Source organism: Bubalus bubalis, chromosome 20, assembly GCF_019923935.1.
Source record: "Bubalus bubalis isolate 160015118507 breed Murrah chromosome 20, NDDB_SH_1, whole genome shotgun sequence".
Lineage (NCBI taxonomy): Eukaryota > Metazoa > Chordata > Mammalia > Artiodactyla > Bovidae > Bubalus > Bubalus bubalis.
In genome coordinates, this window is record NC_059176.1 from 47,960,431 (window position 1) to 47,983,471 (window position 23,041).

The 23,041-nt window shown below is 41.1% G+C and overlaps 1 protein-coding gene across 1 annotated transcript in view; it reads left to right on the plus strand.

Annotated features, from left to right (window-relative positions):
• IQGAP1 (IQ motif containing GTPase activating protein 1) overlaps nucleotides 1-4,498 on the plus strand; it is a 107,096-nt gene extending 102,598 nt beyond the window's left edge. Inside the window, exon 38 of the mRNA XM_006058277.3 lies at nucleotides 2,212-4,498. Coding sequence (XP_006058339.1) covers nucleotides 2,212-2,325 — 114 coding nt within the window. The 3' untranslated portion in view covers nucleotides 2,326-4,498. The remainder of the gene's footprint in view (nucleotides 1-2,211) is intronic.
• Nucleotides 4,499-23,041: the final 18,543 nt, after the last annotated feature.

The window sequence follows — 23,041 nt, forward strand, 5'->3', positions numbered from 1 at the left end:
TCCAGAGAGCACACCTGAAGCTTCCACTTAGGGTTGCCACTAAATTAACTGACACCTTGGACTTGAATAAAATGCTTAGGTACAGATCTCGACAGTACAAAATCATGAACTTTTTCAGTAGCTTGAAATCTCTTTTTCCCCCGTCTCATTTTGATTTGATATAGGGGGTTTAAAGGTATACTTCTGATAAGATGTGTGTAAATTGCATCTTTGTAAACTGAATCTCACTTTATTTATATTTTGGGAACTTTTTTTTATTTTGAGAGAAAGCAACTTTTTACTGAGTCTAAGTTAATAAATAGGGATCACAGAACAAATAGCAGACAAACAGCATGAGTTACATCAGAATGAAAAAAATAAACGATGGGCCTGGGTTTCCAGTCTGAAGCTGTTATGCAATATGACTCTGTTTTGGCCACACCACGTGGTTTTGGGATCTTAGTTCCCCCACCAGGAATTGAACCCAGGCCCTGGGCAATAAAAGTACCAAGTCCTAACTACTGGACCACCAGGGAATTCCCCTCTGAATCCCTTTTTAAATTCAAGAATTCTGCAGTGAACCATTTTGTAACATAACTATCCCTAATTTTTATTTTGAAACATCTCTCTCTCTCTTTTTTTTTTTGCATTAAAAAACGTAAGGGCATTGAGAGGACTCCTGGGTAACATCCAGCTTCCGTTAGTTCTGTGCACACAGTGCTCTGTGGTTGGTACCCAGCTTATAATATTCCTCAGATGGCTGCACCCCATCAGGCTGGGCAGGGGCCTTTCCCTGAAAGGAAATTCGGGCTCTTGCACATGTCGCTCTCCCTTTGTTGGGAGTTTTCCCCCGCTTTCTTCCTCGGTCATTCATTGAGGAATTTCAGGTTGTTACCACACCTAAAACTTGCCCCACCAGCCACACCACAGTCAGTTTCTCCTTCACCTCCATAGCCTATAGAGCCAGCCCCTGTTCACTACAAGCATCAAGTTACTTTCCTCTCAACTTCCAAACTGCAGATTCCTTAAGGACAGGTAGTATTTCTCTGTCTCCTTCTCAATGACCAGTAGACCCTCAAAACACATTAACTGTACAGATGTGAAATGATTTTATGATGCACCTAGCTAATTCAAGTCCTTACACAAAAAAGAGCCTCTTATTCCCTCAGTTTCACCAAATTTGTGTAGGTTGCCCATCCTGCCTCAGCGTATCACTCCATGCACAGAATCATTAGCTATGGAATGACCGCCAGGTGCAAGATGTTACAGTTCAGGTGATGCACCAGGGTCCTTGTCCAACTGGAGCCACTAAGATTTTTCCAAAAGATGAATTGGTTGAACTTTTGGGGTCCCTTCAAGCCCCTCTCTTTTTTAAAGATTTTTTTTACAGTCTTTATTGAATTTGTTACAGTATTGTTTCTGTTTTCTGGGTTTTTTTTTTTTTTGGCCCTGTGGCATGTGGGATCTTGGTCGCCCCCACCCCACCCTACCCCACCTCACCCCACCCCACCCAGGGATCGAACCCACACCCCCTGCTTTGAAAGGTGAAGTTTTAACCACTGGATCACTGAGAAGTCCTACCTTCAGGCCCTTTGATTCTTGCTTTTTCATTACCGGTCTTCCAAAGTTTGGGTGTGAGACCACTCTGATTTCCTCGGTTTGTTCTAAACAGTGGAGGGTAGTAGAGAAACAGGGCTTAGCTGTCAGATCCAGATTTACCACGTCCAGCTCTGTTCTGTTGGGCAGGTCATTTACCATCCCCCAGCCTCAGCAGCCTCATCTCTAAATCTGAGATAATCACCCCTGGTAGGATTTCTGACAGGACTTAAACAGACATCGTATAACACACTCCTACATTGAGGAACATATAGTAAATGTAAAAAACATTTAGTCCTGTCTTCCCGTCACATTCAGGATAGGAAAGCTCTGTCATTTGAAAAGGAAATGAAGACTCTAATAGATCGTGTTGAGATGACATTACTGGCCTTATCTTGTGTTCAGGGGTTATTATGTCTCATCATGGATTGAAACACTGTCACCTTCTCCAGGCGACATATCACTTAGACTAAAGGGGCCGCAGCAGGCAGTTCCGTAGCTGGGGACTTGTGTCTCACCCCAGCTCACATCTGGCACACAAGGCAGGCCTCGTCCCTTCCGGATCCCTCCCTACTCGTGTCCCTCCTTTTCTTGTCCCATGGACTTGATTAACCATCAGAATGTTTTTTTGAACAGGACCTGCTGCAGCTACAGTATGAAGGAGTCGCTGTCATGAAATTATTTGACAGAGCTAAAGTCAACGTCAACCTCCTCATCTTCCTTCTCAACAAGAAGTTCTATGAGAAGTAACAGAGCATTTGCTTCCAGCCCAGAAGGATGAAGAAAGGAGTGCCCAGCGGCAGCCTTTCTAGAGGTTCTTTACTTCTCGGAAACAAAGACCCAGCCCACACCATTGCCTCAGTCTAACATTGCCCCCAACTCCACAAGTTTAACTCCTCCCACTCAACAGGGACATTGGTCGTCCTTTCTTCATAGATTGTATTTCAGGCCCAGTCTGACCCATCTTGTTCCTTCATTCTCTTCTGTTAGGGAAGAGTGGGAACTGTCCTGAAATCTCTCATGTTGTTACAGTCTTAGAGGTTGCATTACTATAGTGTAAGCTTTGGTGTTTGTTTCTATTAGCAATAGGGACGATGGGATTTGAATACTTGCTGTTTAGAAGTGGAAGCCATTAGCCCAATAACGTGCATACTTAGAAGACACACAGTTAAAATGTTAGATTATCCATAGTTATTAGGTTGTCACTTAAAAGTGAAGTTCCTTTATGTTTACTGTTCCATCAGGAAAATTGAAGGATATGGGGAGGCTTTGGTTGTCTTCCATTCTGTCTTCCTTTATGGCGGGAGCTAATAGAAGTCTCTGTTCTGTGTCCAAAGGAAGCATTTTCTAAAAAGAGAGGGATATTGTTTTTAAGTTTCACCATTAAATTTGGGCAGTTCTCATCAGTGGATGGGAGAGTCCCATTGTTAAAATTAAGCTATTTAGGTAAATTCAGAATGGTCTGAACACCTGCTTGTTTCTGTTGGTGCAAAAGATTGACTAGTTTCAAGCAAACAATCTATTCCATCCCTATGGCAAAGGAATGGGTTATCCCTAGCGTAGAATGTAACTGTTTTCAAAACTGTTTTATGTCTTAAGTGTGCCTTATGAAAGTGTAGATTTATCTCTTAAAGTGGGGGTTATAGGAATTTTAAAGATTTATATGATGCTTAAAAGTCTTTAGAATACTGTAAGAAAATGGTTTGGGTTTTTTTTCTAATTGGCTTATCTGTATATCTGAACTCTTAAAACTTTCTTATAGCTAAAACACTAGAGTTTATCTTCAGGGTTGCAGAGAGATTATCCTGCCTTAAACAGACTGAAACAAAACCAAACAAAAGCAGCCAAGCAATGTTACACGTGATATTAAAATCTGCTCCCCCCCCTCTTTTTTAAGTCTTTTCTCTTGCTGCCCACACTATGCCTTTATTTTATGAACTCTGTTGTTTAAATTTAGTCACAATTCAGTGCTAAACATTGAGCTCATGGAGCTTTCATTCTTAGATTAAAAGTCATATACTTTTTTAAGTCTTTTTAATCCAGGAAAATATATTGAAATCATGCTACTGAGCCTCATTTCCTCTGATGTTTTGGTTCAGTGTTCTTTTATCGTAAAACATAAACTAACATTTAAAAATTTACTGATGTATATTTAAAGCCAATAAACTGTTTTCATTGATAACAAATCATGTGATGAGTCCCAGTTACAGATGTTAAGTGTTGGAAGTGTGTTTTTCATGATAGACTGTTACTGAGTCAGGTCCACGGGTGCAGCCGTACGAGTCTACACACCCCAGGCAGCCCACAGACAGGTGAAGAGGTGAGGTGTGGAGTGTCACGGAAAGAGTCTCCACTACCTTGACCTCATTTCTTGTGTTTTGGAAGACAATTTTTTCAGTAAATATTTTCCTCAGATTAAAAGAAGATGCCACTCTTAAGTGGCATCGCCTCAAAAACTGGGACCAACCAAAATGTCAACTGTTTTACCTTAAAAGATGATATTCAACCCAGATTCATGTCGGGCCCCAAAGGCCACGTCGATGACAGACAGTGAGCAAAGTTCACAACTCTTCAATGAAGTATGATGTTTCAGTGATCCGTAAGGAGCATAGTTCCCTTGACACAAATGGCACAAACTACATCTTGAGAATTTTGACGGTAACTGTGCATAATTACGGTGTTCACGCATTGAGGATGCCCAAAGTCAAGTCATGGCATTAAAGCCTGGTAGCTCTTTGTAATTTTAATTTATTAGCCATAGCAGTCTCTGTCTCAACTCTCTCCTCCTTTGACCTTCTCTTCAACCAGCCATCATGACATTTACCATGAATTTCCTCCCTCGAGAATTTGGACTGCCCGTCAGATTGTTGCCCCACACAATTGCCTCTGTATCTCTGTATGAAATAAAAGGTCATTCATTTGTTTTTGTGTTGATTTTCCTCAGTCTCATTGTTAGCAGTTCCTGCAAAACAGCGTCAACTAGAATGAAGTTTAATAATTGAAAACCACAACAGAAGACAACCCCTTCATAGTCTTTTTGAAGGAACAAACACAAATCAGCTATCTCAAAGCAATTTTTTTAACCTGTGAGCCTTTTTAAATATAAAATGCTTTAAGTAGCCTCAGCATAAAAAGAATTGGGGGTGTGGCAAGGTAGAGAACTAGCATAATGTCACATAGTTCTTTTTTAAAATGAAAAAACCATCCAGGGAGTTCCCTGGTGGTCCAGTGGTTAAGACTGCTCTCCCAATGCAGGGGGCACCGGTTCAGACCGCTGGTCAGATCCCACGTGCCACAACTAAGGGTCCATGAGTGCAACTAAGACCCAACACAGCCTAAATAAATAATTTTTTTTTAAATCATCCAATTTTTCTTGAATCATTATTGGTGGACATTTCAATGTTCTGATCAGCCAATGGCTGGAAACTTCAAATTACAGTAGCATTAAATGTTTTATGGCGGTAGCACTCTAGGTCACAGCATGTCCCTCCGGGGACTTCATTACGCACAAATCAGAAAAGACTACGGGACATTGGATACGGAAAAGAAAACAGCAGCAAAAGGGAGGGGAAATAGCTGCCTTTTAAATAAGACCCCAAGGAGCAGCCGTACTTAAAAATACAAATAAAGGGTCTTCCCTGCTGGCTTAGTAGTAAAGAATCCGTGTGCCAGTGCAGGAGACTAAGGTTCGATCCCTGGTCTGGGAAGATCCCACTTGCTGTGGGGTATCTACGTGCACCACGGCTACTGAGCGTATGCTCCGGAGCTTGTGCTCCACCCGAGAAGGCACCGCAGTGAGAAGCCCATGCCTAGAGAGTAGCGCCCACTTGCTGCAACTAGAGAGAAGCCTACCCGGCAATGAAGACCCAGCACAGCCTAAAATAAATAAATACATTTTTTTTTTTAATTGTAAAGTGTATACTTGCCAACATATGAATTTCCAGGTAAAAATAACCTCACTCTTAAAGGAACCCAATAGAAACCCCTTATTTTATTTTATTTTTTTATACTTGTACTTTATTAATTGCAGGAAACACCCCAATGTTTATGAGAGGAAAAGCTCTTGGTAGGGCATTGCAATGGGACTGCCTGTTTTAAAAGGCGCATGAAGTGGGGTAGGATGTATTGGGAGATTGGGATTGTCATATATACACTACTCTCAGATAACTAATGAGAACTTACTGTATAGCACTGGGAACTTGACTCAGTGCTCTGTGCTGACCTAAATGGGAAGGAAGTCCAGCAAAGAGGGATATATGTGTATGTATGGCTGATTCACTTTGCTGTACAGCAGAAACTGACAGAGCATTGTAAAGCAACTACACTCCAATAAAAATTAAAGGCACGTGGACAAAACCCTTTGTTGATTGGAAAGTTGACATCTTTTTTTCCTCTTTAAGCTCGTGTTTCTATTCCACTTCCCTTAGAATTTTATTCTAATGTTATCTTTTAAAGCATAAGTCTTACTTTTGACCATCCTGTCATCGTTATTTGTGAAAAAAATTAAAATATTTTATTGCCTGTGCCTATAAGGCTCTTAACGATCCAGAAAAATACTTTGCATCATAATTAGTGCATCTTTAATCAAAATCACCTGATGTATTGTCTTGACAAAAAATTCTAAAAGATATTTGACATGCATCTCTTAATGAAAGAAACGAAAATTCTTAAAGTGGAGGTTTAGAAGCTTATGGCTAGGGACCTCCCTGGCAGTCAGTGGTGAAGACTTTGCCTTCTGGTGCAGGGGGCGCAGGTTCAATCCCTGGTGGGGAGCTCACATCCCCCATACCTAGCAATCAAAAGAAACAAAACACGAAACAGAAGTAATATTGTAACAAATTCAATAGAGACTTTAAAATGAGCCACATAAAAAAAATGAGTAGATTAAAAAATAAAAAACTTCAGTGTGTGCATGTTAAGTCACTTCAGTTGTGTCCAACACTTTGCGGCCCTATGGACTGTAGCCCGCCAGGCTCCTCTGTCCTTGGGATTCTCTAGGCAAGAATACTCGAGAAGGTCACCATGCCCTCTTCCAGGGGATCTTTTCCCGCCCAGGGATCAAACCCTTGTCTCTTTGTGTCCTGCATTGACAGGCAGGTTCTTCACCACTAGCGCCACCTGGGAATACCACCCCCCCCAAATGTGTGGATAAATATTACTGCTGGCCATAATGAAGGAGAGCTGTTGACCAATTCTCTTCCTATTTTCACTTTTATAAATGTGAGCTCTGAGAACCTTTGCTACCATAAATAAATAAGTCCCTCAGACTCTTTGGGACCCCACGGACTGTAGCCTACCAGGTTCCTCTTTCCATGGGATTTTCCAGGCAAGAATACTGGAGTGGATTGCTATTTCCTTCTCCAGGAGACCTTCCCGACCCAGGGATTGAACCCAGGTCTCACGCATTGTAGACAGATGCTTTACCATCTGAGCCACCAGGAAGTCCATAGTAAGTACTAATATATGGAATGGAAAGTGTTTTGTGATAATGATGTCACCCATTTTTTAGGACTCCAATTATATCTCCCAAATCAATGAAATTATAATTAAAAAATTAAATATGATTAGGTCCTCTAATTTTGCTGAAAGCAAACCAAAAAAAAAAGTTACTTAGTTTGGAAAAGAACTTGTTATCCAGTCTTTAGATCATACACTGTGTCAAGACTTGGGAAGTAGGCAAGGGACTTTACTAAGGCTTATTAAATGACTATGAATTACACTCATAACCTTTGACTTGTCGTTCAGTTGCTAAGTCGTGTCTGACTCATTGCGACTCCATGGACTGCAGCATGCCAGGCTCCTCTCCTTCACTGTCTCCTGGAGTTTGCTCAGATTCATGTCCATTGAGTCATTGATGTTATCTAACCATCTCATCCTCTTCTGCCCCCTTCTCCTTTTGACTTAGAGATAACTTACTTAACCTAATATGCTAGTGATGCTTTGGAAAAGTAGAAATATTTTAATACTCCTTTGGTACGACAATTTTTTAACAAAATTTTATTATGGAAAAAAATGTCTAACATCTAAACAGAAGGAATGGTATAATGAACTCCCATGTATCCATTGTCTAGCCTAAGCAATTACCAACACTTTCATCTCTACCTTCACCCATATCCCATTGGGTTATTTTTACAAATCCCAGCTACAGTATCATTTCAACCACCCATACCTGGGTATGTGTCTCCACCACAGTGGTTCTCAACAGGGAGCAATTGTCCCTCCATGAGATACTTGACAATATTTAGAGATGTTTCTTGCTGTCTGTTTTAAGAGAGCTCTGCTGGCATCTAGTGGGTGAAGGCGAGGGTTGCTGCTCACGCAGGTCTTAACAATGCAGAGAACAGGCCCCTCGACAGAAAATGAGCTAGTCCAAAATGTCAGTAGAACCCAGGGTGAGATATCCCACTCTTAACGCTGGAAAAAAACAAACAAAAAACCTCAAGCCATTATCACACCTAAGAAATAAATTTGAAATACTGAATAGGCAGGCAGTGTTTACATTGCCCCAGACCTCTGATAATTGGCTTAAACATTTCAGATATTTGAATCAGCTGCCAAACAAGATTCCCACATTACATTTAGTTGATGGGTTTCTTAAATCCCTAATCTATGAATTCTCTCTTTTTTAAAAATTTTAACATTTTGAGTACTCTGATTCTTTGTTGGGCTGTGGGGACTTTATCCAGATGCAAAGAGCAGGAGCTACTCTGGTTGCGGCATGCAGCCTTCTCATTGGGTGGCTCCTCGCCGCACAGCGCAGGACCCAGGGGACGCAGGCTCAGTAGTTGTGCATGGGCTTAGTTGCCCTGTGGCATCTTCCTGGACCAAGGATTGAACCAGTGTCCCTTGCATTGCAAGGCAGATTCTTAACCACTGGCCACCAGGGAAACCTCTCTCTGTTTTTTCAAATCTTGCAACATATTGGATTGGCCAAAAATTTCTATCAGGTTTTTCCACAAGATGTTACAGAAAAATGCAAATGAACTTTTTGGTCAACACAATATTTGGTGTTGATCCTATAGAATTTCTATACTCTGGGGTTTCTTATTACATCCTGATCTACAGGGTGATCTCAGAGATGTATCTTTTTGTGATGTAAAGCCTGATCACAAAGTTCAAATATTTCCAGCTTGACTCATTTGTTATAAATTTTCCTGTCTGCTCTTCATCACATACCACGTGGATTCAACAGCCACTGACATGACTGACTAGATTCCTTACTTCATTGAGGGTTGCAAAATGGTGATAATCAGCCATTACTTCTTCATTTATCAGAATTTTTCTAAAAAAATGTTCTATCACCAACTATTTGGTTACCTTGAAGACTATTGATACAGGAAAAGATGGAATGCTGTCTCTCTCCCTTTATTTGCCAGCTTTCAGAAAAAGCTTGTTCCCTAACATCTTCATCTTCCCACGTGGCTCAGTGACAGTGATTCCACCTGCCACGCAGGAGATGCAGGTTCTATCCCTGGGTTGGGAAAGATCCCCTGGAGAAGGAAATGGCAACCCACTCCAGTATTCTTGCCTGGGAAATCCCATGGACAGAGGCTCCTAACATCTTCTAAAGGTGACCAGTGAGGTTTCGTTTTTTTCAATCCTGTGACTCCTAGTTTTTTTAAATGTATTAATATTCGATGTCTTTCAATCCACTGTAGATATACATATATTTTAAAAATGTTTAAAACGTTTTAAATTTTTATGTTAAATTTTAAATTTAAATGTTAAAAAAAGTTTTTTTAATGTTTTTACATGCTCAAATTGTCCTCTCTTGGGCCAGTAGAAGTCCTTCAATGGTGACTGTCCTTTTGTCCTGACCCCAGTAGACTTTGATAACTTCCTTGCTTTCTGGCTTAAGATGTTCCAGCCACATCTTGCTACTTTACTCACCCCAGACTTCAAATCAGCTATTTCTCCAAAAAGCCCTGGTTACTTTTAGTGGGAAAGGGTACTTGGAGAATATAGTCTGGGTGCTAGGAGCCCTCATGACTGTTAGGTTGGTCATTGTCTCTGTTTTCATTAGAAAGAGTTTTTTAAAGAACATTTCCTGAGTTCATTCTTTTCTTCTAATAAAGTGCTTTTATCTTAACATATGCAGTTCTATGAAAGAAAAAAATAATGGTTAGTAGCATTTGCCAATTCCATAGCGTGAACACCTCCCCACAGCTGATTTCAGGCTTGATGCCGTTGGTTGTTGAACATAGAGTTGGCGGGTAGGAGTGTTTTTGTTTTGTTTGGCCACACCACATGGCAGGCGGAATCTTAAGTTCCCCAACCGGGCATTGAACCCTCGCCCTGTGCAGCAGAAGCATGGAGTCTTAACCACTGGGCCTCCAGGGAAGTCCCTAGAGTTGGGAAAAGATGCTAACAGTTGGCTTTCGTGAGTTGGTGCTAAACTACTGATTTTATGCCAACAGTAATAGGAAGCAATGGATGGATTCTAAGAAGAGCAAGAAATGACGAGATCGGGGTCTTAGAAATGTGGAGGATGGATGGGATACGGAGGCAAGACTCCAGGTTACGCTACTTCCTGTCTGCCTCTCAGATCCACTCCCCACCTTCTACTCTCCTCTGTGCCCTAGGAAGCTGGCGGTGTAGACTACATCACTGTCTCCCTCCAGCTTCTGCTTGGGTTTGGCCAATGACAGGCACCCCAGGAGAGCAGAGGTCTAAAATAAGGTGAAAAAAAAGTGAAGTGAAAGTGTAAGTTGCTCAGTCGTGACTGATGCTTTGTGACCCCATGGACTACAGCCCTCCAGGCTCCTCTGTCTGCGGAATTCTCCAGGCAAGAATACTGGAGCGGGATGCCATTCCCTTCTCCAGGGGATCTTCCCGACCCAGGGATCGAACCCAGGTCTCCTGCAATGCAGGCAGACTCTTTACTATCTAAGCCACCAGGGGAGCCCAGAATAAGAAGTTAAGACTTATTCTTCCAAGTCACTGTGAATTAACTTCTCTCCCTACCAAAGGCCAGAGTTCCTCTTGGGTTCCTCTCTACAGATATCCACCTTCTCCCTATTGCAGTAAGCAATCCTTCCCCAGGTCCCCTCTGGCCCAGAGTGCTAATGATTCCTGCTGTAACTAGCCCCAGGGGGTCCTGCATTATCCGTAAACCTTGCCCTGTTTCTTTATTAACTTTTCTTCCACTCTCCAGTTTCAGCAGCCATCTGTTTCCTGCCCGGACTCTGATACACCAGTGGACCAATTAAGGTCTCAGTTAGGGAGAGACTTTGCTGCTTGATCTGGAGAGTGGTTGTTACGATGAAAAGGGGTGGGTAAATTCTAGAGATGTTTAGGAAGCAGAGTTGGTTTACTAGGTGTTGGAAGAGTGGAACCTGGGTCAGCAGGTGCTCTACAGGAAGTATTCTAAGATTGAGAGAGATGATTTTAGAAAACTGATTAATTTTTGCCTAACTAAAACATTTATGACATTTTGATTCTACTTGTTTGACTTAGTATGAATAGAATGCTAGCTTTCTAATAAAAAAATATGCAACAAGCATCAAAGGTTTACTATATAGCACAGGGAACTATAGTCAATAGCTTGTAGTATGTAGTAACCTACAATGGAAAATAATTTCAAAAAGGATATATGTGTTTGTGTATAACTGAATCCACTTGCTGTGCACTTGAAACATTGTGAGTCAACTATATTTCAGTAAAGTATACATATTAAGAAAAAAAAAGAAATTTGGAAAGTGTGTTCCATCATTCTCTTTGGAAGTCACAACACACATAAACATATTAAAAACCTCTGAGGGGCTTCTCTGGTGGTGCAGTGGTTAAGAATCCACCTTCCAAATATGTGTGGATTATTGTCAAATATCTTTTGATATTGATTTCTGACATAATTCCGCAGGGATAAAAGAATAGACTCCATATGATCTCAGTACCTTTAGACCATGACATTTTTGCACTTTGTTTTGCTTTCCTGAAAATGCTGCAGTGTCTCCTTGTTTATAGTCTATGGGAACTTGAATAGAATTTGTATCCTACTGTTGTGTGAAAATTGTATAAATCTTAATTATGTTGAATTGGTTCATAGTGCTTTTCAAGTCTACTGTATCCTTCTACTTTTTTGTCTATCCATTCTATTTATTTTTGAGGGGTGATATTGAAAGTCCAACTAAAAATCTTAATTTATCTATTTAAAAAAATAATTGTAAGTTATAATGGAACTATGTATGTAATTTTGTTCTGTATTTTCCAAGTCCCTTGTAAATGTGTTATACTTTCATAATTATAAAAAAGAACCCACCTTCCAATGTAGAGGATGCAGTTTCGATCCCTGGTCAAGGAACGATGATCCCACATGCCCAGGCACGTCTAAGCCCATGCATTGCAACCATGAGCCTGTGTGCCACAAAGAAAAATCGCACACGCTACAAATAAGACCTGATGCAGCCAAAAATAAATAAGTAAATCTTTTAAAAAATAATAAAAAGCTTTGAGAAATCCTACAGTCAGGAGACCAGCCCACCCCTCCTGCTTTTCAGGGAGCCCTTCTTAGCCATCTATGAGACTCATGTTCCATGAAACACACCCTGTGAGATGCTAGAGAAAGAGGAGGCTACAATAGTACCCAGCTTTGAGCTCTCAATAACTGTTAAATATTACTTAGGAAACAAAAAAATAAAAAGTGGGTATTTGTAGGTCACTTTTGCTAAAGAATTTTGGATTCCATTAAAAAACTTGAGTTGGGTGAAGTTATTTGTGAAATACTTTTGGCCTTAAATTGCAATTCTGACATTTACCCCTAAGTTTGATATGATTCTGTAAAAATGTATACTTGATAAGCTCACTATACTTTCTCAGAGTCACTGACCTTTGGAGAAACACATTTCCAGCTCCTATGAGTACAGAGGCACCAAGTCTGCAAAGTGGAGAAAAATCTGGAGGTAGGGCTTCCCTGGTGGCTCAGTGGTAAAGAACCTGTCTGCCAATGTAGGAGACACGAGTTCAATCCCTGGGTTAGGAAGATCCCCTGGAGAAGGAAATGGCAACCCACTCCAGTATTCTTGCCCAGAGAATTCCGTGGACAGAGGAGCCTGGCGGGCTACAGTCCATGGGATCACAAAGAGTGGGAGATGACTTAGCAACTAAACAACAACAGGGGTTGAAAAGGCACACACGTGAAAGGTGACGTGATAGAAGTTAAAGGATAATTCCTCTCAAAAAAAGCTGACTCAGAAAGACTAGCTTCCAAAAATAAAAGAACCAGTGCCCAAACACCCTTTTCCATGAAAAGAAACCAGGACTGCTTGGAGAAGTGACTGGTTCTGGGACTGGAAAGGAAAAGTACAAGATGGTCAGGATATCTTGTTGTGTCCAGAAAGAAAAAAAAATACTAAAAAATGGATAGGGATGTATTAGAAGGACACAGAAGCCAGATTAAAGGTTAAAGCTGGGATAACTTCAATGTAATGATAGTAATGGGTTATAACCTATTGAATGAACTAAGAATTCATGAGCCCATTCTAATATAAAAGAATAAATAGGGAAAAGGCAAGAATCGTTAATGAGTGCTAAAACTAGTTTTTTGCAAATTTCTGTTCAGTTCAGTCGCTCAGTCGTGTCCGACTCTTTGCGACCCCATGAATCGCAGCACGCCAGGCCTCCCTGTCCATCACCAACTCCCAGAGTTCACTCAGACTCATGTCCATTGAGTCGGTGATGCCATCCAGCCATCTCATCCTCTGTCGTCCCCTTCTCCTCCTGCCCCCAATCCCTCCCAGCATCCGAGTCTTTTCCAGTGAGTCAACTCTTCGCATGAGGTGGCCTAAATACTGGAGTTTCAGCTTTAGCGTCATTCCTTCCAAAGAACACCCAGGACTGATCTCCTTTAGAATGGACTGGTTGGATCTCCTTGCAGTCCAAGGGACTCTCAAGAGTCTTCTCCAACACCACAGTTCAAAAGCATCAATTCTTCGGTGCTCAGCTTTCTTCACAGTACAACTCTCACATCTATACGTGACCACAGGAAAAACCATAGCCTTGACTAGACGGACCTTTGTTACTCCTACCCCAAATGCATAATCTGAAATTAATCAGGAGGACACACTACACAAACCCTAATGAAGGGACAGTCCATAAAATAACTGGCCTATCACTTCAAAGGGCTTCCCTGGTGGCTTAGCTGGTAAAGAATACACCTGCAATGGGGGAGACCTGGGTTCGATCCCTGGGTTGGGACGATCCCCTGGAGAAGGCAACGGCTCCCCACTCCAGTATTCTGGCCTGGAGAATTCCATGGACTCTATAGTCCATGGGGTGCAAAGAGTCGGATACACTTCAAAAATTTTCAAAGTCAAAGACAAAAACTGACCAACTGCTCCCAATGAAAGGATACTAAAGAGGACTTCCCTGGTGGTCCAGTGCCTAAGATTCTACGTTCCCAATGTAGTGTTAGGGGAACTATATCCCACATACACCAACTAAAGATTCCACATTCCCAGTGAAGATTGAAGATCTTGCATGCTGAAACTAAGACCTGGTGCAGTCAAATAAGTAAATAAAAATAAAAATAAACATATTTTAAGAAAGAATAATAAGATAGCAATCCTAGATTTTCTTTTGGTATACTAATGTATTGGGATAGTTTTCAAAATTTCTAAATAATATCTGCAGATTATATAATATACTATATCAAAGTTAATTTCCTGATTTTGATAATTTTATTATGGTTACATAAGAGACTACTCTTGTTTTTATGAAATAAACACCAAAGTTTTTATGGATAGATTGGCATCATATCAACTTACTCTCAAATGGTTTAGAAAAAATGAACATATATACAGAGAAAGAAATAATAATGCAAGTGCAATAAAATCTTAATATTTGGGAACCTGGGTAAAGAGTATATGGGAATTCTTTACAAAATGGCAACTTTTCTGTTAATCTGAGATTATGAAAACATTAAAAGTTAAAGGAAAAAAAGAAAAAAAAGAAATGAAAATGTTTACTGAAGTGCATCAGGAATGATTTTGGCTGCAAGAAATGGAAAACAGACTCCCCATGATTTAAACATTGAGAGCTACCTTTGTTTCACAGATGTCTGGAAGAAAACACTTGCTAGTGTTGGTTTAGCTACTCACAATGCTGGCCCTGATCAGGTTGTTTTCTGTCTTTCTGAATTTGGAATTTTTTAATGCTTTCTCTTTTTGTGACTACAAGATGGCTTCCATAGCTCCAGGCATCATGTCTGTATTCCAAGTACAAAGGGGATAGGGGCTGGCTGCAGTTGAATATGTTCCTTTGATCTGAAAACCAAAGTTTTTCAAAAAGCTTCCTGTTTGGCTTTCCCTTAAGTCTCAATAACCAAACTGGTCATGTGGCCAGGCCCATCTGTGAGACAGACTGGGAAGTGGCATCTGCCTATCTGGGCTCTGCAAAAGAAGAGTGGAGGGAGTTTTGCTAAGGAGTGATTGCTTTCCATTTGAAAAATATAGTCCATATTAATTCTTGGGTTCATCCTTTTTTATATTTATTTATTTCAACCTTTAAAAATACATATATTCAATTACTTGGTTGTCCCAGGCCTTTGTTACTGCATGCAAACTCTTAGTTGAAGCATGTGAACTCTTAGTTGCAGCATGTGGGATGTAGCTCCCAGACTAGGGGTCCAGCCTAGGCTCCCTGCAGTGGGAGCACGGAGTCTTAGCCACTGGACCGCCAGTGAAGTCCCTGTGATTTCATTCTTAATGGCAGCATTTCTTAAGGTTTGACCCACAAATGACCTACATCAAGATCGCCTTCTATGATTTTGATCTATGGGCCCTGAACATTCCTCAACATTCTGGCCAGTTATGCCACATGTACAAAGCTCTGGTCATTCCTTGCTGGGCCATTCCTCAGAGTTGTGTTTGTAGCGAGCAACTCGAAGAGATGAAGCAATGTCTTCTTCTGAGTCAAAGAGCAAACTGATTCCTCTCCTGTAACAGAACACATGCATGTCTGGGCATCCATCTGGGCCCTTATTTTTTTTAATTTTTAAACATATTTATTTATTTTTGGCTGCCCTGGGTCTTTGTTGCTGCCTGGGCTCTTCTGTAGTTGGGGTGAGCAGGGGCTGCGCTCTAGTTGTGGTACGCGGGCTTCTCATCGTGGTGGCTTCTCTTGTTGCAGAGCACGGGCTCTAAGGCTTAGGGTCAATAGTTTCACAGCAGGTGAAATCTTCCTGGCCTAGAGATGGGACCCATGTCTCCTGCACTGGAAGGTGATTCTTCACCACTGAGCCACTAGGGAAGCCCCATCTGGGCTTTTCTGCATCATCCCTGTGGGACCTGGTGGGCAAGGTAAACTGACACATAAATGATGCTCATGATGCTTGCTGCCTCTGACCTGGGAATCTCATGCCTCCTGCCAGCAGCCATGCAGTAGTAACAGGTTGATGTACAAGTCTGTAAGCAGGGTAAAATCCCAGCCTGAAAGAGTAAACTCTACCACAGGCAAAGCTGACAAGGAAGTTTGACTCTCTCTGCCTGGGTTCTGAGAGGAGTGGGGAAGCCCCTTGAGAAGCCAAAAACTTGGCCCATACACGGGTTTAGGGTCTGAATGTATGGTTTCTATGTAATAAAATTCTCATGTTTGGTAATTGATTCCCATGCACCTCATGGAACAATAACAACAAAAAAAAACAACAGCAACATTCGAGTCATATTCCCACTACCCAGGACTCCCATGGGGTATAAATCGAGCCCTCCTAAAGTTGAAAGCATAGTTAAAAACATTAGGAAATAATCCATCATAAACAAGAGCCTGCAGATAGAACAAACAGGGTTCAGTTCAGTTCAGTTCAGTTCAGTCGCTCAGTCGTGTCCGACTATTTGCGACCCCATGAATCGCAGCACGCCAGGTCTCCCTGTCCATCACCAACTCCCGGAGTTCACTCAGACTCACGTCCATCGAGTCAGTGATGCCATTCAGCCATCTCATCCTCTGTCGTCCCCTTCTCCTCCTGCCCCCAATCCCTCTCAGCATCAGAGTCTTTTCCAATGAGTCAACTCTTCGCATGAGGTGGCCAAAGTACTGGAGTTTCAGCTTTAGCATCAGTCCTTCCAAAGAACACCCAGGGCTGATCTCCTTCAGAATGGACTGGATGGATCTCCTTGCAGTCCAAGGGACTCTCAAGAGTCTTCTCCAACACCACAGTTCAAAAGCATCAATTCTTCGGCGCTCAGCCTTCTTCACAGTCCAACTCTCACATCCGTACATGACCACAGGAAAAACCATAGCCTTGACTAGATGGACCTTTGTTGGCAAAGTAATGTCTCTGCTTTTGAATATGCTATCTGGGTTGGTCATAACTTTCCTTCCAAGGAGTAAGCGTCTTTTAATTTCATGGCTGCAGTCACCATCTGCAGTGATTTTGGAGCCCCCCAAAATAAAGTCTGACACTGTTTCCACTGTTTCCCCATCTATTTCCCATGAAATGATGGGACCGGATGCCATGATCTTCGTTTTCTGAATGTTGAGCTTTAAGCTAACTTTTTCATTCTCCACTTTCACTTTCATCAAGAGGCTTTTTAGTTCCTCTTCACTTTCTGCCATAAGGGTGGTGTCATCTGCATATCTGAGGTTCTTGATATTTCTCCCAGCAATCTTGATTCCAGCTTGTGCTTCTTCCAGCCCAGCGTTTCTCATGATGTACTCTGCATAGAAGTTAAATAAGCAGGGTGACAGTATACAGCCTTGACGTACTCCTTTTCCTATTTGGAACCAGTCTGTTGTTCCATGGACAGTTCTAACTGTTGCTTCCTGACCTGCATACAGATTTCTCAAGAGGCAGGTCAGGTAGTCTGGTATTCCCATCTCTTTCAGCATTTTCCAGAGTTTATTGTGATCGACACAATCAAAGGCTTTACATAGTCAATAAAGCAGAAACAGATGTTTTTCTGGAACTCTCTTGCATTTTCCATGATCCAGTGGATGTTGGCAATTTGATCTCTGGTTCCTCTACCTTTTCTAAAACCAGCTTGAACATCAGGAAGTTCACGGTTCACATATTGCTGAAGCCTGGCTTGGAGAACTTTGAGCATTACTTTACTAGCGTGTGAGATGAGTGCAATTCTGCGGTAGTTTGAGTGTTCTTTGGCATTGCCTTTCTTTGGGATTGGAATGAAAACTGACCTTTTCCAGTCCTGTGGCCACTGCTGAGTTTTCCAAATTTGCTGGCATATTGAGTGCAGCACTTTCACAGCATCATCTTTCAGGATTTGAAATAGCTCAACTGGAATTCCATCACCTCCACTAGCTTTGTTTGTAGTGATGCTTTCTAAGGCCCACTTGACTTCACATTCCAGGATGTCTGGCTCTAGGTGAGTGATCAGACCATTGTGATTATCTTGGTCGTGAAGATCTTTTTTGTACAGTTCTTCTGTGTATTCTTGCCACCTCTTCTTAATATCTTCTGCTTCTGTTAGGTCCATACTATTTCTGTCCTTTATCGAGCCCATCTTTGCATGAAATGTTCCCTTGGTATCTCTAATTTTATTGAAGAGATCTCTAGTCTTTCCCATTCTGTTGTTTTCCTCTATTTCTTTGCATTGATCACTGAGGAAGGCTTTCTTATCTCTTCTTGCTATTCTTTGGAACTCTGCATTCAGATGCTTATATCTTTCCTTTTCTCTTTCTAACAAACAGGGTTAAAGCTCCCAAAACTTGAAATAACAGAACTACTTGCTGAAAAAGAATATAAAATTAATATAACTAAAGGCATAAAGGAAGGAATAAAAAGATAAGGAAAGAATAGAACTCGGTGAAGAGTAGTTGTGCATGCTCAGTTGTATCTGACTCTTTGCAACCCCATGGACTGTATGCTGCCAGGCTCTTTGTGGGATTATACTGGCACGAACACTGGAGTGAGTTGTCATTTCCTTCTCCAGGGGGTCTTCCCAGCCCAGGGACAGAGCCCCATCTCCTGCATCTCCTGCAGGCAGATTCTTTACCCTGAGCCACCAGGGAAGCCTTAGTAAAGAGTTGGCATATTTGAAAAAGAACTAAATGGAGTTTGTAGATGGGAAAACAGTTCTTAAGGAAGAAAAAACTCAATAGATAGGTTAAACGACAGATTAGACATGACTGGAAAGAGAAGTTAGTAAACTGGAAGACAGATTTGATGAAATTACCTAGATGTAGCACAAAAATTAAGAGTAGAAGAATATAAAAGGGAGGTAAAAAGACATGAAGAATAGAATGGAAATGCTTAATACACATCTAATTAATCTTCTACAGGGAAAGAACAAATATGAAGAAGCAGCATTTAAAGAGATTTTAGAAAAATTTTCTAGAACATTTGGAAGACATATAGCAGAGTCTTCCAGTTGTTCCCTGTCATCTAAAAGTAATGGCACTCAAAGTGAGATCCCAGAGAACAGGCAGCATCAGCATCACCTGAGAATTTGTTAAAAGTGCAAATTCTCCCCACCATCCAAGACATACTAAGGCAGCAACTCAGAGTTTCTGAGCTCTTTGAGCCCCAGAATGTGCTCAGCAATCTGTGTTTTATATGACCAGAGGTCAGCAAACTATAGCCAATGTGTCAAATCTGCCCCACTGTCTGCTGTTGTAAATAAAGTTTTATTAGAATACAGTCATGTCCATTTCTTTATGTGTGGTCTATGGCTGCTTTCATGATACGCTGGCAGAGGTGAGTAGTTATGAGGAGACAGGAACAGATGATCTGCAAAACTCTTTACAGCAAAAAGTTTACCAACCCCTGACTTAGACTAATGATACATCTCAGTGAGTGTGGTTCCCAGAGTTTCTCTTCTATTCCTCTTAGACAGATGCTCAAGTGATGGTAGCAATGGTCAACAGACCTGAAGAGCTTCCAAATAAAGCTCCCTGGTAGTCCAGTGGTTAAGAATCTGCCTGCTAATGCAGGGGACATAGGTTCGATCCCTGGTCTGGGAAGATCCCACATGTCTAGGGGCAACTAAGCCTGTGCGCCACAACTCCTGAAGCCTTCCCTCTAGAACCTGTGCTCCACGACAAGAGAAGCCACTGCAATGAGACACTGTGCACCTCAGCTAGTGAGTAGCCCCCACTTGCCAACCGCAACTAGAGAAAGCCTGTGTGGCGACGAAGACCCACTGCAGTCATAAATACATTTAAAAATAATTTTTTTAAAGGTCCCAGTTTTAAATTTACTCCTGCAAAAGCAGCCATATCAGTTCTTGGAAACAACTTAGGTGACATTAGCACATAAGAAAATAATTTTGCCATTCTGCAAGTCAGGTCACCTGGGTCCTCATTCTGGGTTCACCATCCTGAAATTCTTAGCGTGTCCAACATATGCAATTTCTCCTTGCCTGTGCCTTTACTTTTAACTTTTTTTTTTTTTTAAACCCTCCCAGAACTTCAATATATAACTTTTAATTTTTGTCCAGTTAGGGGCTTTCTGGTAGCTGGCCTAGTCATGACTTCCACCCCATGGACCAATAGTAATCAGCACAGCAGAACATAAAGAGCTGAAACCGAAGTGCCTGAGAAGCAGGGAAAAGGGGAAAATCTAATGAGAAGCAAGATGATTTGCATCAAAGAACTTCAGAAAGAGGGCCGAGGCACCTGAAGAAGAAAGGGATGGAGTTAAAAATACAAATATTGCTCAAAAATGTGTACAAGGTGCAGTTAGACACCCAGATCCTTTCCACTGTGGCTGTAGACGGGAGGTTAACTGGGGAAACAGAGGCAGAGATGTTTTGGACTTAGGGAGAGGCAAAGACAAAGCTTCCAGTGAGGTGTTGTTTGAAAACAGAGAGATTAAGCGCAAGGCAACACATCAAATAGTGGGACTCTTAGCACTTTTTTTCCCCACGTGACTCTCAGAGAGCCAGCAGCTTATTTATACTTCTGGATAGTCAACTGGAAGATTCTTTAGGCAGGAGAAATTGACCTGCCCAAGAGAAAAAACAAATTTTAGAGTCTCTCCAGTGGTACAGATGAACCTATTTCCAGGGCAGAAACAGAGATGAAGATGTAGCATGTGGACACAGGTGGGGAAACGGAGGGTGGGGCGAACTGGGAGGTTAGAATTGACGTATATACACGACCTGTGTAACACGCCGGCTGGGAGGAACTGACGAGAAAGCACAAGGAGCTCAGCTCGTGCTCTGTGATGACCTAGGGGGGTGAGATGCAGGGGTGCAGGAGAGAGGTCTCAGAGGGAGGGGATGTATGTATACACATGGCAGATGCACTTCATTGTACAGCAGAAACTAACGCAACATTGTGAAGCAATTATATTCCAATAAAGAAAGCAAAACACACCCCAAACCCTAAGGATATTGTTACTCGGAGGACATGCATTGAAAATTCTGGGTCTCTGTTCCAGTGAGCTCTCTAGTCAGGAAACCTCACAGGTACACAGAGCTTCCAGTCAGTTCTTTAAAAACAACTGATATTTGTACTTCCTTATTTTTTCCTGATTTTACTAGTAATGCATACTTATCTCTAAAACTGTATATAATTTAGAAATGTGTAAAGTGGAAGATAATTTTCCCAGTAGTCCCTACTCCTCAAAGACAAATGTTATTAACCGTATCTTGATATACTTACAAATTTTTTTCTATTTAAATGTAACAGGTCCTGGCTTGATTCCTGTAATAAGGCCAAAATAAGTAGGTTTGAGACAAAATCGATACTTCTCTCTCAGCCACCTTATAGCCTAGAAGCAGTTTAGAGCTGATATCGTGGTTCCCCAGGCTTGGGAACCCAGGGGCCATTGCTTCTATTGTTCTGTCATTCTCAACACAGTTCTTATCTAATGGTCTACGAAGAGGGAAAAGGTCTTTCTCCTTTTCATTTAAGGGCATGATCCCAAAGTTGCCTGTATTTCTTCTGCTAACATCTGTGGGGTGAAACATGACCAGATCTATCCACAAGGGCGAGTGGGAAATGTAGTCTGAAGTTGATTTTAGCTGGGCAATGAAGCATCCAGTTAAAGTTCAGAATTTCTTTTAATGAAGGAAGAAGGGGAGAATGAATATTGAGAGAACAGCTAGCAATTTCTGCTACAGAATATATAAAAATATTAATTTAAATCATTTTAATTTCCAGAAACAAGATATCTGTACATATTTAGTGTTTCAGTCTTAATTATGAATGGAGTCAAGGATTACCAGAGGCATGAGGGAAGCCTCTAGATGGAGACCAAAATGAACAAACTAAAAATTGAACTCAGACAAAACAGAGACTGACAATACAAGGAGCAGAAGAAAATATAAAAAGAGAAATAACCTCTAATTAATAGCACACCCTTGAAATGAATATAGGATGCTATTTTAAAAAGGAGCAGTCATAAATCAGGAAAGAGCATTTAGAAATTAAAAATACAATCACAGAAATAAAAGTTCAACAGAAAGGAAAGACAAAGTTGAAAGAAAGAGCTGAAAAAATTTATTAGGAAATAGAATAACAACAGCAAAAGACAAAAAAATAGAAAATAGGAGAGAAAAGATGAGAAAATTAGAAGAGCAATGTAGGCGATCCATTGACTGATCAAGTAGAATCTCCATGAAAGAAAGAAAAAAGAATATTGTCAAAAAGATAAGACAATTTCCCAGAACTAAAGGATATGAGTATTCAGTTTCCACATACATATCTAATGCCAGTGTGGTGAACAAAAATAAAGCCTCCCACCAAAGTACATTATCATAAGATATCAGAATACTAAGCCTTCAGAGAATGGGGGTGTGTGTGAAAATAAATAAACAATAATAGCCCTCAAAAAGCAAGTCACCTACAAAGGAAAGGTGAGTGTGAGTGGAATGTGAGTGGACTTCCCAATGGCAACACTGGAAGTGAGAGAACAGTGAAGCAATGCATTCAAAGAGGTAAATGCGAAGGATTTCTGATGAAGAAGACTATTCTTAGCCCAAATATCAGTCAAGTCTGAGGGAAAAATAAAAACATCTGTACACACACAAAGCCTGGAGGATTTTATATTTTATGTATTCTTTCCCAGGAAACTACTGGAGAATGTCCTCCACTAACATGAATTAGTACATGAAGCAGGAGGACAACTTGAGATGCAGGAGGCAGAGGTCAGAAGATGGGAGATGAAGGGAACTCTCAGGACAATGGGAGGAGAGCCAGCAGATAGCAGGTGAGAAAAACAAGAGTCCAGGATGGAGCAGGTAGGCAAAGTGGTCTGGGAGAGAAGTTCCCTCCCAAACTGACCATTCATAGGTTCAGTAATGTCTTTCACAGTTCAGGGAACTTTAGAAAGAAGACCACAGGGACCAGAAGAGGGGAGAGACAGAGCTAAAATCCAAATACTATAAATCAGAGTTTGGGAAAGGATTTCTAATGAGTTGAGAGAAATCTAAGCAAACAAAAAGTTTTTAGCTAAAAAATAATGTAAAAATGGAACTATTGTGTATTGTGTAAACACTTAATATTGACTTAACAAAAATTATCATATATTAATAACTACATTGAAAGAATGAGAGCAGGGAAAATCATA